This window comes from Orbicella franksi, chromosome 6, assembly GCF_964199315.1.
Source record: "Orbicella franksi chromosome 6, jaOrbFran1.1, whole genome shotgun sequence".
NCBI classification, from domain to species: Eukaryota; Metazoa; Cnidaria; class Anthozoa; order Scleractinia; family Merulinidae; genus Orbicella; species Orbicella franksi.
Window position 1 is genome coordinate 18,981,387 of NC_138150.1, and position 13,966 is coordinate 18,995,352.

General features: G+C 38.8%; 2 protein-coding genes and 2 pseudogenes across 2 annotated transcripts; all 4 read right to left on the reverse strand.

Annotated features, from left to right (window-relative positions):
* Window positions 1-195: 195 nt before the first annotated feature.
* Window positions 196-2,056, reverse strand: LOC145490911 (adenosine receptor A3-like; annotated as a pseudogene).
* A 2,155-nt stretch (window positions 2,057-4,211) lies between these two features.
* Window positions 4,212-5,386, reverse strand: LOC145490292 (beta-4C adrenergic receptor-like). Its single transcript, XM_081469420.1, has one exon. It carries the CDS (start codon window positions 5,188-5,190, stop codon window positions 4,279-4,281), a length of 912 nt encoding a protein of 303 aa, XP_081325546.1. The 5' UTR covers window positions 5,191-5,386; the 3' UTR covers window positions 4,212-4,278.
* A 2,732-nt stretch (window positions 5,387-8,118) lies between these two features.
* Window positions 8,119-10,459, reverse strand: LOC145489458 (melanocortin receptor 5-like). Its single transcript, XM_081468432.1, has one exon. It carries the CDS (start codon window positions 10,234-10,236, stop codon window positions 9,271-9,273), a length of 966 nt encoding a protein of 321 aa, XP_081324558.1. The 5' UTR covers window positions 10,237-10,459; the 3' UTR covers window positions 8,119-9,270.
* A 152-nt stretch (window positions 10,460-10,611) lies between these two features.
* Window positions 10,612-13,966, reverse strand: part of LOC145489900 (adenosine receptor A3-like) — a 4,127-nt pseudogene continuing 772 nt past the window's right edge.

Below are 13,966 nucleotides of genomic sequence, written 5' to 3' on the forward strand. Positions count from 1 at the left end.
AGAAAAGGTAACGACAAAAAGAACCCAGCAATTCTCAGATTTTTCTTTTTTACCGAAAGAACCCAGTTAAATGCAGCGCATGCGTAGTAAGGCAAAAAATTTGATTGAATGCGGAGTAGCTTTCTTGGAAATACGCCTATTTCTCGAGAACCACTCGTTAGAATTTTACGAAATTTGGCACGAAAGTACTTTAGAAAACAAGTAACTAGAATATGGAAAAAAAAAAAGAAAATTGACAGAGGCGATTCTAGATATTCTAGTTAAACTTCTACAAGTGATAATTAAAGATCCCTTCGTTGAACTATTATTAAAATAGTGCTAACTTGCGAGCATTGTTACAATCTTGTTGCATGCACATGAAAAAGAAAATCTAACGTCTAGATTTTCTGCAAACAAACAAAACCGATTCTAAAGGCCTGTTTATATTTATTCATGTTGCCATGGCAACGGCACAATACGTCAGCCTAGCTATCAAAAATCCGAAGTTTGTGTTGTTAACTTGCGTGCAGCCATTTTTGGCGACCAAAGGATCAAGGGTTTTAGAGAAAAGGAGATTGAAACACAGGTATCAAAACTGTGTTCGGCCACCTTAACCCAGAAGTGTAACAGAATTGTTTTATCATTTTACCACATGTTAGTGGACTTGTCCTTCAGTATGGTGTTGGTATATGCTCTCCTTCATGCTGTTGTCGCAGTCCTTGTTCTATACAGAAGTCACAGAAGTACGTCTATGAAAACAGAATCATGGCATAGCATGGCCGGCTCTACGATTAGCGTCATGGACGATTTCTGTGCCAAGACAAGTTCCCCAGTATGTTCAGGACAGCGTTTCGAACGTGTCTCATCTTCCAGCAGTAAATTACTGGATTCAAAGATGAATTAAGAAATATAAGAGTACAAGAGAACAGCAATGATCTATTCAAAGCGGTATTCAAGCCGTAGATTATTAGTGCGGCCATACTGATAAAGATCGGCAAATAACAAACCAGAAAGACAAGATATACATAGAATATACCGACTGCAGATTTAATAAGACTAGTAAAATTTGCGATTTCGCCAGTCTGTGCTGCATGCTGTGCCTGCAGGGCCTGTATCTGATTCTTGTGGCGTCTCACAGCTAAATAAATCCTGATGTAAATCAGTGTTGTAAGAAGAAGACCAATAACAGTACCAATGGATAGAACTAAGGGGCGATTATCAGGTGGAACCCACAACACCATTGAAGAAACAAATGCACTTAACACCCATATTGAGATCACCACAGCAACCACACGCTTATGAGTCACAAGTTCCTGATATCTGAGATGAAGGTGAATAGTTAAGAACCTGTCCACACTTATGGCAATGACACCATAGAACGAAGCTTTAGAAAACAAGACCAGCAAAATTTCAAAAACCTTGTACGTGCTACAGGCAGGGTAGTTTTCTTGTAACCCCTTAACCAGAAGTGAGATGGCAAATGGTTGAATCAGTAAACCAACACCAACATCAGAAACAGCAAGACTCAGGAGCAATGTTTTCAGAGTCCTTGGCAGCGGAGACGTTTTTTTTTATGGCGTGGATTGTTACAATGTTCAACATAATGGTGGTATAGGACAGAAAACCGTTAAAGACACAATAAGCGATGACAATCGAATAGGGGACTTCCAATTCGGAGATTGAGAAAAAGTGCCTCACATGCACATCACAAGTTGATTTCTTCAACATGTTGATTGCCGTTTCTTTAATACAACAAGTTCGCGAACAGAGTTTCCTTTCCCAAGGCGACGATAAGCGAATTAGACAAAAACAATTAGGTCTTGAGATTAAGCGCTGACTCGATGAGAACTGCCAAAGTTGTCATTAAAAATTGCTTTTGTATCTTAATAATGGCTGCTAACAAGTTTAACCAAGTTTATTTAACCAGCCTACTTCGGACCAGCTGGAGTACTTTGGCTTAAATGAGTTCCTTTGTTTACTGAAGCAAAAAGTAAAGTATTCCAAAACTTTCTCCTCCAGGTTGTTAAGGTTTTTGCTAACATTGAAATACGAAGTTTCTGAAATTTGAATTCTTGAACTTTCTTATAACAGACTTAAAAGAAAACCAAGAAGTAAACGTCATTGGTGTGAGTTTGTTATAAAAAGCCGCGTATTTGCAGAAACCTAAAAGGCTGTCATGAAATTGGACATTTTAGACGTCATGAATGAGTTGTCGGTGATATAATATTATCGCCTTGTTGCGAGTGAGACTGAAAACATCGAGAGCGACAGCATTAATGCACTGTGCAGGAAATAATGTGCACTATTTGTTCAAAGGACGAATTTACTTAGGTCTTTTGACTGAAAAAGAAAAAAAATTGAAATGAATGGCATAACGTTGAAAACCGAGGTTGAAACAAGACTTGTAATAAGACCATCTGCTTGTCAGTGACTGACAAACCAAAACCTTAATTAACACTTTGCTCTCATTGGTCAGTTCACGTTGCACGAGTTTTATTCACCAATCACAGAACTCGTCTGATGAAAGAAAGCGCTCTTATTGCGAAGGGCATGGATTAAGTACTTGTACCACGTGATGGTCATAGGTGAGGGCACCCATACTGTGGAGTCGCTTTTTCCGCCGAATGCTTGCTGTGGAAAAAGGCAATCGTGTCCTGTGTTGGAAAATACCGGAGGACGCTCGGGTCTTTTCAGAAATACAAGAAGATTGGGAAGAAATTACACAAAATTACAATAAAAGTCTCTATAAGAACGCGGCCCCGAAATGAGAAAAGCAAGACATGAATCGACATCAATTTGCATTTTTGATGATCGTTTTACCAAGCCCACTAACGAATGAAAATCATTTATTTGAATAAAGTTTTAAAAATGATTAAAATGTTCTGCAAAATCTGGGCAAATATTTAGTGCAAAGCATTCGAAATGAAATACTGAGAACCCCGTATACAAAAGAAAATGTTTTTTTTAATGTTAATTGTTGGCAAACTTGAATCCTTCTTACAGACAAAGTTTCTCTACTTCTTTTGTTTGTTCCCGAAACTTACAGATGGTCTGTTCTAATGGTTATAAAATTGTATTAACCCGTAGAAATCTTTCATTCTTTGAACAGGATACAATGTCTAGCACATAATTAGCATTTTTAAATTACACAATTAGCACATAATTGTGACAATGAAAATAGAGAGTGCGCAGATAACCAGTGCCTGTAATGCGGGGTTGACCGGCGATATATGAGAGTTTGTTAATCTGGACACAGAAAAGTGTCCGTTGTCCATATTAACCGGTGTCCGTATTAAGCGGGTTAACGTTTTTCAGAGTTAACAAACTGACGTCAGTTTTTTATGCGTCTGTCCTTTTATTGATGATAAATTGCGTCATAACATTGTCAAAGTGGCTGTGGGTTTCGCAGTAAACTTTGACAATGTTATGACGAAATTTATCATCAATAAGAGGACAGACGCATGAAAAACTGACGTCAGTTTGTTTTTCACAACAACAAGACCCCAAAATGGTCAATAAAGTGAAGGGGAAAAGACGCCGTAAACTTGCCGTAAACAAAGATAAGTGAATTTTATTGAAAATGACGCGAACATTGTCAATAGCTTTCTCGCTTTTTGATTGGCTACTTAAAAAGTCCATAAAATCTCGTTGACAGTTTGACAGCTGAAAGTTGAACTTAAAAGCTTTGCATAAATTAAAATTTTATCCGTCTGTATTCTTATTGACGATAAAAATGAGCCAATCAGCGCGCGAAAAATTGGACAATTATTGTAAAAAAATTTGAAAACTGTCCGTTATGTTGGGGTGTCCACATTAAGCAGGTCACGGTCCGTAGAATGTGGTTCGACTGTAGTATTTTTAATACCTAGTTAAAATTTTGCACTTTTTTTATTTAGCATATAATCATAACTCTGTATCAGAGATGTGTATCTGGATATATATCTTTTATATTTTTATCTAATGGTTATGTGCATTTGAACATTTTTATGAAATTTGCGCAATAGGAAAATTGTCATTATCATTATTACCATAAAGAAACACTTGTGCTACTATAAAGCAGGGACACACTTTGGTCAGCTAAGATAGCAATTATCTTGAACACCAATTAGTGTAGCAGAGATTGATTTATCATTTTCATTTACCACATGCTGATAGACTGGTCATTCATTATGGTAAATGGTATATGTTCTCCTTCCCGCTGCTATCGCTGTACTTGTTCTGTACAGAAGTATGTCCATGAAAACAGAATCAAGGCGTAGCGTATGGCCGGCTCTACGATCAGTGCAATGCACGATTTCTTTACCAAGATATGTTCCTCAGTATGTTGATGACAGCATGTCGAATGTGTCTCATCTTCCAGCAGTAAATTACAGGGTTCAAAGATGAATTAAGAAACACGAGATTACACGAGAAAAGCAATAATCTATTCAAAGCGGCACTCCAGCCGTAGGTTCTTAGTGCAGCCATACTGATAAAGATTGGCAAATAACAAACCAGAAAGACAAGATATACGTAAAACGTTCCGACTGCAGATCTAATGAGGCTAGCGAAATTTGCAATTTCGCCAGTCTGTGGTGCATGCTGTTCCAGCAGGGCCTGAATCTGATTCTTGTGGTGTCGCACGGCTGAATAAATCCTAATGTAAACCAGTGTTGCCAGAAGAAGACCCGTGATAGAACCAATGGATAGAAGTAAGGCGCGAATATCAGCCGGAACCCACAACACCATTGAAGAAACAAATGCACTTAACACCCATATTACGATCACCACAGCAACAACACGCTTGTGTGTCACACGTTCCTGATATCTGAGATGAAGGTGAATAGTTAAGAACCTGTCCACACTTATGGCAATGACACCGTAGAACGAAGCTTTAGCAAATAAGACCAGCAAGATCTCAAAAACCTTGTACGTACTACAGGCAGGATCGTTTTGTTGCAACCCCTTGACCAGAAGTGAGATGGCAAATGGTTGAATCAGTAAACCAACACCAACATCAGAAACAGCAAGACTCAGGAGCAATGTTTTCAGAGTCCTTGGCAGCGGAGACGTTTTTGTTATGGCGTGGATTGTTACAATGTTCAACATAATGGTGGTATAGGACAGAAAACCGTTGAAGACACAATAAGCGATGACAATCGAATAGGGAACTTCCACTTCGGGGATTGAGAAAAAGTGTCGCGCATCCGCATCACAAGATGATTTCTTCATCGTATCAATTGCAGTTTCTTTAACACAGTTTCCTTTCTCAGGGCGACGATAAGCGTATTAGTCGCTTGCCTGAAATAGTTTCCAGGAGTCAGCTCTTTCTACCGCGTATTTGTTGCTATGAAGTCGTGTTCTTTGTGACGAAAAAAGACGAAAACACTAAAGACTTGCCGATCAAGACTTCAGTGAGAACTGCTGAAGTTTTTTTTGAAATTCGTTTTGTATGTTAATAATGGTTATTGAGAAATTAACCAATTAAGTTTATTTTACAAGCCTTCTACGCACCAGCTGGACTACTTTGGCTTGAATGAGTTTTTTTGTTTACTAAAGCAAAAAAAAAAAAGGAACGTAACGAATTCTCGAACTTTTTCTTCCACACTGTTGAGGTCAGTTGTCAGCATAGAAAATTAGTTCCTACCTTCAAATTTAAACGCTGGTTTTGAACTTTCTTTTAAAATTTCAAAATAAAGAATTAAACGTCACAGGCGTAAGTTTATTGTTAAGAAGCCGCGTATTTGTGGAACACTTAAAGACTGTCTCGTCTGTCATGAATTTGGACATTTCCGGCGTCATGAAAGAGTTGTCGGTGAGAATATAATATTACCGCCTTGTTGCGAGTGAGACTGAAAACATCGAGAGCGCCAGCAATAATGCACTGTTCAAGTGAATACTGGGTGTTTGCCAAGAAAATATTCGTACTATTTGTTAAAAGGACGAAATTATTTTGGTCTTTTGAAAAAAACACTGAAATGAATAGCATAAAATTGAAAGAGATTGGAACAAATCTTGTGTTAAGACCATCTGCCCGTCAGTGATCAAGACTTTAATTAACACTTTGCTCTGATTGGTCAGTTCACGTTGCACGAATTTTATTAACCAATCACAAAGCTCGTCTAACGCAAGAAAGTGCTCTGATAGACTGGGGAGAGCATGGATTACGTACTTGTACCACGTGATGATCAGTGGCGAAGGCACCCTTCTATATTGTGGAGTCGCTTTTTCCGCCGGGTGCTTGCCATAAAAATAATAAAACAAGTGCTCTATGTTGGAATATACCGGAAGGCGCTCGAATCTTTTCAAAAACATAAGGAGGTTGGGAAAGAACGAACTTACACAAAAATAGAATAAAAGGTTTGATAAGGTAATAGGTGAGAAAAGCAAGACATGAATCGACATAAATTTGCGTTTCTGATGATCGTTTAACGAAGCCCATTAACGAATAAAGATCATTTACTTGGGTTGGGATAATTGATTGAAGATCCGTTTTTAAAATACTGTGCAAAAAAGGGTCACAATCTAGAGCAAATCATGTAAAATGAAATATTGAGAACCTGTATGTAAAAGAAAATGTATTTTAAGTATTTTAAGGTCTTAAGGCTGGTTTCCATATGATCGCAGACGATCGCGGATCGCGGATCGCAGATCGCAAAAAGTTCTGCGATCGTCTGCGATCATATGGAAACACACTTCTGCGATCGTCTGCGATCGTCTGCGATCAATTGCGATCGTGCGATCATATGGAAACCAAAGTTCTGCGATCTGCGATCGAAACGTATCCCATAATATTTTGAATTCTGATCCATGATTCAACGCTTCTTTGCAACAAAGCAACCGCTTATTTGTTGTAAACATGGCTGGCGTTGAAAAAGGTAACGTTAGTAACGAGAAATTTATGGAGGAAGTTGCGCGATATCATTGGGTTTACCACCGTAACAGTAACGATTTCAAAGACAAAAACGAAAAGGCTAACTGCTGGGAAAAAATCGGGAAGAAATTTAATTTATCGGCGGCTGAGGCGGAGGTCAAATTCCGCAACATAAGAACTGCGTATAGTCGTTATCTGAAGCGATTGAAAACGCTACCTTCTGGATCGGGGCGAGATGCAGTGCCAAGAGAATTTCAAAATAGGTTGACTAAAAGAAGAAATAAATTTGTTTGCAGCAAAATTTCCTCCTCGACGTCCGCCATATTGTTTGCTGCGATTTCCCGCCAGCACAACACGCGTGTAATTTTGACAGTTCCGCTGTCCGAAATGTATGCAACAGTCGGCTCTGCGATCGCTTGCGATCGTCTGCGATTATATGGAAACAACTCTCTTTGCGATCGTCTGCGATCTGCGATTTGCGATCCGCGATCGTCTGCGATCGTCTGCGATCATAGGCCACGGTCAAGGGCTTTTACTGGTAAAAATAATGTGTTAGTTACATTTCTGAAGGCATAAATGGCAATGCAAATGCAAATTTAGCACACAGTTAGGTTTTAACGTCCTGAACATTTGAAAGCAGAGTTGGTGCTTCTGACAGGTCACGTGACATGTCACGTGACGTTTAGCGGAAAATAGCCATTATTTGAGGAATTGGTGGCGGTTTTTAGTAATCATCCCGCAACGAAAACGCGTTTTAGATGAAGGTCAATTATTTCTATTCTCTCACGTTTGGAATGACCGTCCCTCTGTTCCCAGAAAAATTTGATAGGGTCAAAGGTCGTTTTTTCTTCGACAAAATTCGACTTTTGATCATTTATATCTTCTAAAAACGAAATCAAGGGAGATCATTACAATCGTAGCAAGGTAGAAAAAATTAACTTTACATCGAAAACGCTCATTTATTGATCAGTAGAATGCAAATTCGCCACCAATTCGCTGATTTACCAAATTTTAAGAAAATGATCACCTGACACTTCATGTGATCAAAACAATATGTCAAGGCAAGGCAGAACGCCGGCTTTTATAATCAGGGAAAAGTTCAGCAAGGTAAAACAAATATAACAAGAGATATAGCCGCCCAACCATCATTCCTGACCCAGGCCTTAAACTGCTTGAGATAAAAAAAATGTTAATCGACCTTTTCAGCTCGGGAGGTTTGTTTTCCCATTACGGACCACGTGATATTCCCTAGAGATTTGTTCTTTTATCCATCTAAGACATATTCATTCATCTACATGTGACAATTTAAAAATCTGAAAGCAAAAATTCTCAAGAGTATCATTACGTGGTCAAATGGGTTAACAAACCGCCCAAGCTAAAAAGGTCTATTGGTTGTCAACCTGAAACCTGCTGACGCACAAAGTTACTCTACTTCTTTTGTTTGTTTTCGAAACTTAGAAGCGTTATGTTCTAATGGTATTTCAAGCACTAAACAATTTCGTCAGGAAAAATGTTATGAACGAATCCGGACTGAAGCAAAAGTATAAAGTCAGGTGGAAAATTCTCAATGGTTAGAGCACGTGATGAGAAGTTTATTAACCAATCACAAGGCTCTTAAGAATTGCCATTAGATGGACAAGAAAACAATGGACAGAGAGAGGAAATATCAACAGGACAACCTGAATGCATTCAAACAAGTTAACAAATCCACTGTCCATTTTGGTTTTTGAATTGCTCACGGATAGGAAAATTGTATTTTAGGCAATGTACCTCGGAGGGAAACGAACCTGCAAGCATCCTTTGTTTTTTTATCATACGACTATATAAACTGAGCTCATACGTGTTAGTATACGGCAAATCCTCTATTAAGCCCCCCAGGGGCTTATTTGAGACGGGGGTGGGTGGGGGGCTTATTTAATTCCTAGCGAAGCGCATTACCGGTATCAAAAAGAATTAAGATACAGACTAGGGTTACGCTTACTTACTTCCTGTTTTGGACCAGGGCAATAACTGTCTATATAGCTAATATGGAGATTTGAGTGGAAAAGTTCAAGCTCGTGAAGTTGGAGGTCATGCAGCGAAAGACCGAAGACAAATTCGAACTTTCAGCACGTGAATAAACCATACCAGATCAGTCCACATGAAGTGTTACAGTCGTGATTACATCACAAATACAGTCTATCATTTATTCACTTGATTGTGTGGAATAAGGACGGAGGGGAGGGGACAGGGGCTTAATAACTTTCTTCCTCGGAAAAAGGGGGGCTTATTAGAGAGGGGGCGCTTAATAGAGGATTTACGGTAATTTATTCTGTATCTTGAAGTACTGCATTACTTAGTTTAAATACAACCTCCTCTCTGCTCCTGCAGCGTGAGTTAAAACTGTCCACAGTCGTTGTGATATACAACAAGCGTTTGACAGCAACGGCAATACCGAATCATGGCAAAGCATGGCCGGTCATTTCAAGTCTTTCGCGTGATGTGCGATTTCTGTACCAAGACATGTTCCGCAGTATGTTGATGACAGCGTGTCGAATGTGTCCCATCTTCAAGCAGTAAATTACTGGATTCAAAGACGAATTAAGACATACAAGAGTTACTGAAAAAAGAGAAAATCGCTTCAAAACGACACTCGGGCTGTTCATTTGAGGGGCGACCAAGGAGATCAAATAAGGCAAATAACAAACCAAAAACACGAGATATACATAGAAGATACCGACCGAAGATTTAATATTGCTAGAAAAGTTTGCGATTTCTCCGCTCTGCGCTACTTGTTGTACTTGCAGGACCTGAATCTGATTCTTGTGTCGTCTTACAGCTAAATAAATCCTAATGTAGACCATGGCTGTAACAATAAGACCAAGAACCCCAATAACTGATATAAGAAGTGCGTAAATATCGAGTGGAACCCAGAACACTAAAAAAGAAACAAATACACTTAAAACCCATATTAAGATCACCACAGCAACAACGCGCTTGTGAGTCACAAGTTCCTGGTATCTGAGATGAAGATGAATAGCCAAGAACCTGTCTACACTTACAGCCACAACATTACAGAACGAAGAATTGAAAAATAAATGTGCAATGAAGTAAAAAGCCGTAGCCGTGTTACAGCCGGGATTGTTTTGTTGTAACCACTTGACCAGAAGTGAGGAGTAAAATGGTTGCGCTATTAAACCAACACCAACATCAGAGACAGCAAGACTCAGGAGCAATGTTTTTAAAGTCTTTGGCAGCGATGATGTTTTTCGTATCGCGTGGATTGTTACAATGTTCAACATGATGGCGGTATAGGACAGAAAACTGTTGAAGACACAATTAGCGATGAAAGTCGAATAGAAATCCTCAGCTTCGGAGGGCTTTGGATAGTACTGCAGCAGCAATTCACAGAATGATTTCTTCATGATATCGACTCAAGATTCTTTAAACCACAGAGCGTTTGACGTATCAACTGATCCACGAACGTTACAGTTTTCTTCCTCGGCACAAGGGACCTGTTCCCTCGCCATTTCGACCACTTAGGTCAAAATGAGTTCTTTAACCACTTACTCAAGTGACAATCCTTGATCGGCAAACGAGGGAAGTATTCTCTGAGAACTCACCCTTTCAGACGACTTTGTACACAGGAAAATTTATACGCGTGCCATGAATTTTGTTATTGCTTATTAGAATAAAACTAAGACGTAAATGTCTTTGATATAAGTGTCAGGTTTATTAAACAGGCCGTACGTTTATAAAGACATTAAAAGCGGTCTTGAATTTCACATGATTTCAGACGGTAAAGTGAGAATGCATCTCAATGAAGATCCTTAGACAGATGCTTGGTAAAAACATAAGTTGCTGCATTTATATAAAAATTGCATAGAAACAAAACGGAAGAAAAATGTCTTTAACAGGTCGGTTAGCGTGGTGATGGATGGTACACTTGCCAAACTGGTGGAAGTATCGTGTACCTTGCGACGAGCGCGGCTGATCGTGAAAACGCTAAAGGGAATCCCTTGCGTCAAGCGTTGCTGGTAGTCTTGCCAGCAAAAAGAACGCTTGATAATGATGGAGTCACAACCACATATGATTAAATAAAGTACTTTGGGAGTTAATCGAATTCAAGTTATTACCTGCTTTGAAAATTTTAAATATTCATTGTTATTCTTGTAATTGACATCAGACAAAAATATAAATAGCGAGGAATTCGTTATGATTCGTTCGTCTTAATTTTATTGGTCTGAGCAAGTCAAAATGACGAGCACGCTTTGTCACGACACCAGTTCCAATTACTAATGAATAATATATAACAACAAATATCGAGGATAAGGACTTTTTTTATATAAGAACTAAGACTTCTTTTGAGTGAAAAAGTGAATGTTATATTTGAACAGTTTTGCAAACAGCACGGGCGGAGGTTGTAAGAAAGAACGCAAGTCTTCCGCGAATGTGTCATGATTAACATAAGAAAAACACAGACGTCACTGCTCCATTGTCAGTCATGTCAGTATTTGTAAACGCAACGTGGAAAGCTGTTTCAAATTTCAACATTGGAGATACCGCCAAGATTACCGCTAAGATAACAGGTTAAGATACGAGTAAGATAAAGTAAGGTGAGATACCGATAAAAACACTACTGAATAACGGTCCTTAGCTGTATGCTTGATCAATAATAAGTTAGCACGTGCTCATAAATATTGCATGGTTGTCTTTTAACACTGGCAAACAATCGGACAAAAGGAAGAAGTGTTTTAAATGTCGATGAGTGTGCGTATGGAAGGTCATGTGCAGTGTGACGAGTGCGACTGAAAAGACACCGAAAGAAATGTTGGTGGTTTTGCGATCGACAAGAATTGGAACGGTTGATAATGCTAGCGCTGTGTATGATTTCATCGTCATGATCAATATCAACCCTGTGTTAATGCCACACCATTGACGCAGGTGTAAATGATGTAGAAAATACGACATTTATGACGTTTGTTTCTTAAATTTTTCAACATCTGCTTAAGGTGTTCCTCTCACGGCATCATAGTTTGTTGTTAAGTCAGTACCCATATATAGTTCTGTCAGTTTTTTCGTAGTTTGAACTCATATAATTATGGCTTATTTGTGATCTCGTGAGGACTAGTATTTGTAGGATTTGTGGACCGACCCATTCCAAAAACGCTCGACATCTCTGTCTAGTTTTTCTAAAGGCGATTCATCGAGTCAAGTGTTGCTGGTATATATAGTTTTGCCAGCAAAAGGGACGATCGGTAACGATAGAGTCACAACCATATATGATTAAATAAAGTACTTTGGGAGTAAATCGAATACAAGTTATTGCCTGCCCTGGAAATTTAAATATTTATTTTTATTCTTGCAATTGACATTAAACAAAACAAATATACAAGGAATTCATTAAGATTGGTTCGTCTTAATAATTGGTCTAAGCAAGTTAAGATGACGAGCACTCTTTGTCAGGACAACAGGTCCAGTCACTAGTTAATCATATATAATTGCAAATATTGGGGATAAGAACTTTTTTATATATCAACTAAGACTTCTTTTGAGTGAAGAATTGAATGGTATATTTGAACAGTTTTGCAAACAGCACGGGCGGAAGTTGTAAGAAAGAATGCGAGTCTTAAATGGGTCATAATTAAAATAACACAGTCGTCACTCCTCCAGCGTCAGTCATGTCAGTATTTGCAAACACAACCTGAAAAGCTCTTTCAAATTTGAAAATTTCAAATGAGATACTGCTAAGATAACATAGGTTAAAATACCAGTAAGATAAAGTAAGGTAAGATACCGATAAAACTACTACTGAATAAAGATCCTTAGCTGCATGCTTGATAAATCAAAAGTTAGCGCGTACACATAAATATTGCACGGATGTACTCTAATACTGGCAAACAATACGACGAAAGAAAGAAGTCTTTTTTAAAATGTCAATGAATGTGCGTATGGAGGCTGCAGCTGCAAGCTGTTAGAAGTTTCATGTGCAGTGTGGCGAGTGCGACTGGAAACACCGAAAGAAGTGCCGGTGGTTATGCGAGCGAGAAGTCTTGGAACGCTTGATAATGCTAGCGCTGCCAGACATATATGATTTCAGTTGTCGTCGTATTCGTCGCCGTTGTTGTTGTCGTCATCATCATCACCTATTTCTCACATCAATAGGCGTATAAGGCCGTCTCTTTGTCAACGCAACCCTCTGTTTCGTTGTAAACGAATCCGGACTGAAATAAAAGTCAAAAGTCACGTGGGAAAATTCTCATTGGTTATAGAACACGTGGTAGAGGTTTCATTAACCATTCACAAGGCTCGTAAGAATTGCCATAAGGTGGACAAGACACAATGGGCAACCTAAAGCTACAGGCGCAAGAGAGAAAATGGAAATATCTACAGAGCAACATAAATTCATTCAGACTTGTTAACAAATCGACTGTCCGTTTTGGTTCTTTTTTACTAATATGAAAATTGTGTCCTAGGCGATTATCTCTAAGACAAACGATCCTGCAGACATCCTTTGCATTTTTAGTTTTCAACTAGCATGAAACTCACTTGATAAGTCATATAAATCCTTTTATATCATAACGTTTTTGCACTACTCGGTTTAAATGACTTTTATTTTGTCCAGCTGCAGCCCGAGTTCAGGTTATCAGCAGTCGTTGTTATATACAGAAAACGCTTGACAGCAACGACGACACTGAATCATGGCATAGTATGGCCGGACAATGTAAGGGTTTCGTGTGAAGCACGACTTCTTTGCCGAGACATGTTCCTCAGTATGTCCATGACAGCGTGTCGAATGTGTCTCATCTTCCAGCAGTAAATTACAGGGTTCAAAGATGAATTAAGGAATACAAGAGTTAGTGAGAAAATAGAACATCCCTTTAAAATGATATTTGGGCCGTTCATTTTCGTGACGACCAAACAGATCAAGAAAGGCAAATAACAAACCAAAAACACGAAGTATACGTAGAAGATACCGACTGCAGATTTAACGAGTCTAGCAAAAATTGCTACTTGGTCAGCTTGCGCCTCTTGTTGTACTTGCAGGACTTGAATGTGATTCTTGTGTTGTCTTACAGCGAAATAAATCCTGACGTAAGCCATAGTCGTAAGAATGGCACCGAGAACTCCAAGAATTACCATAATATATGAATA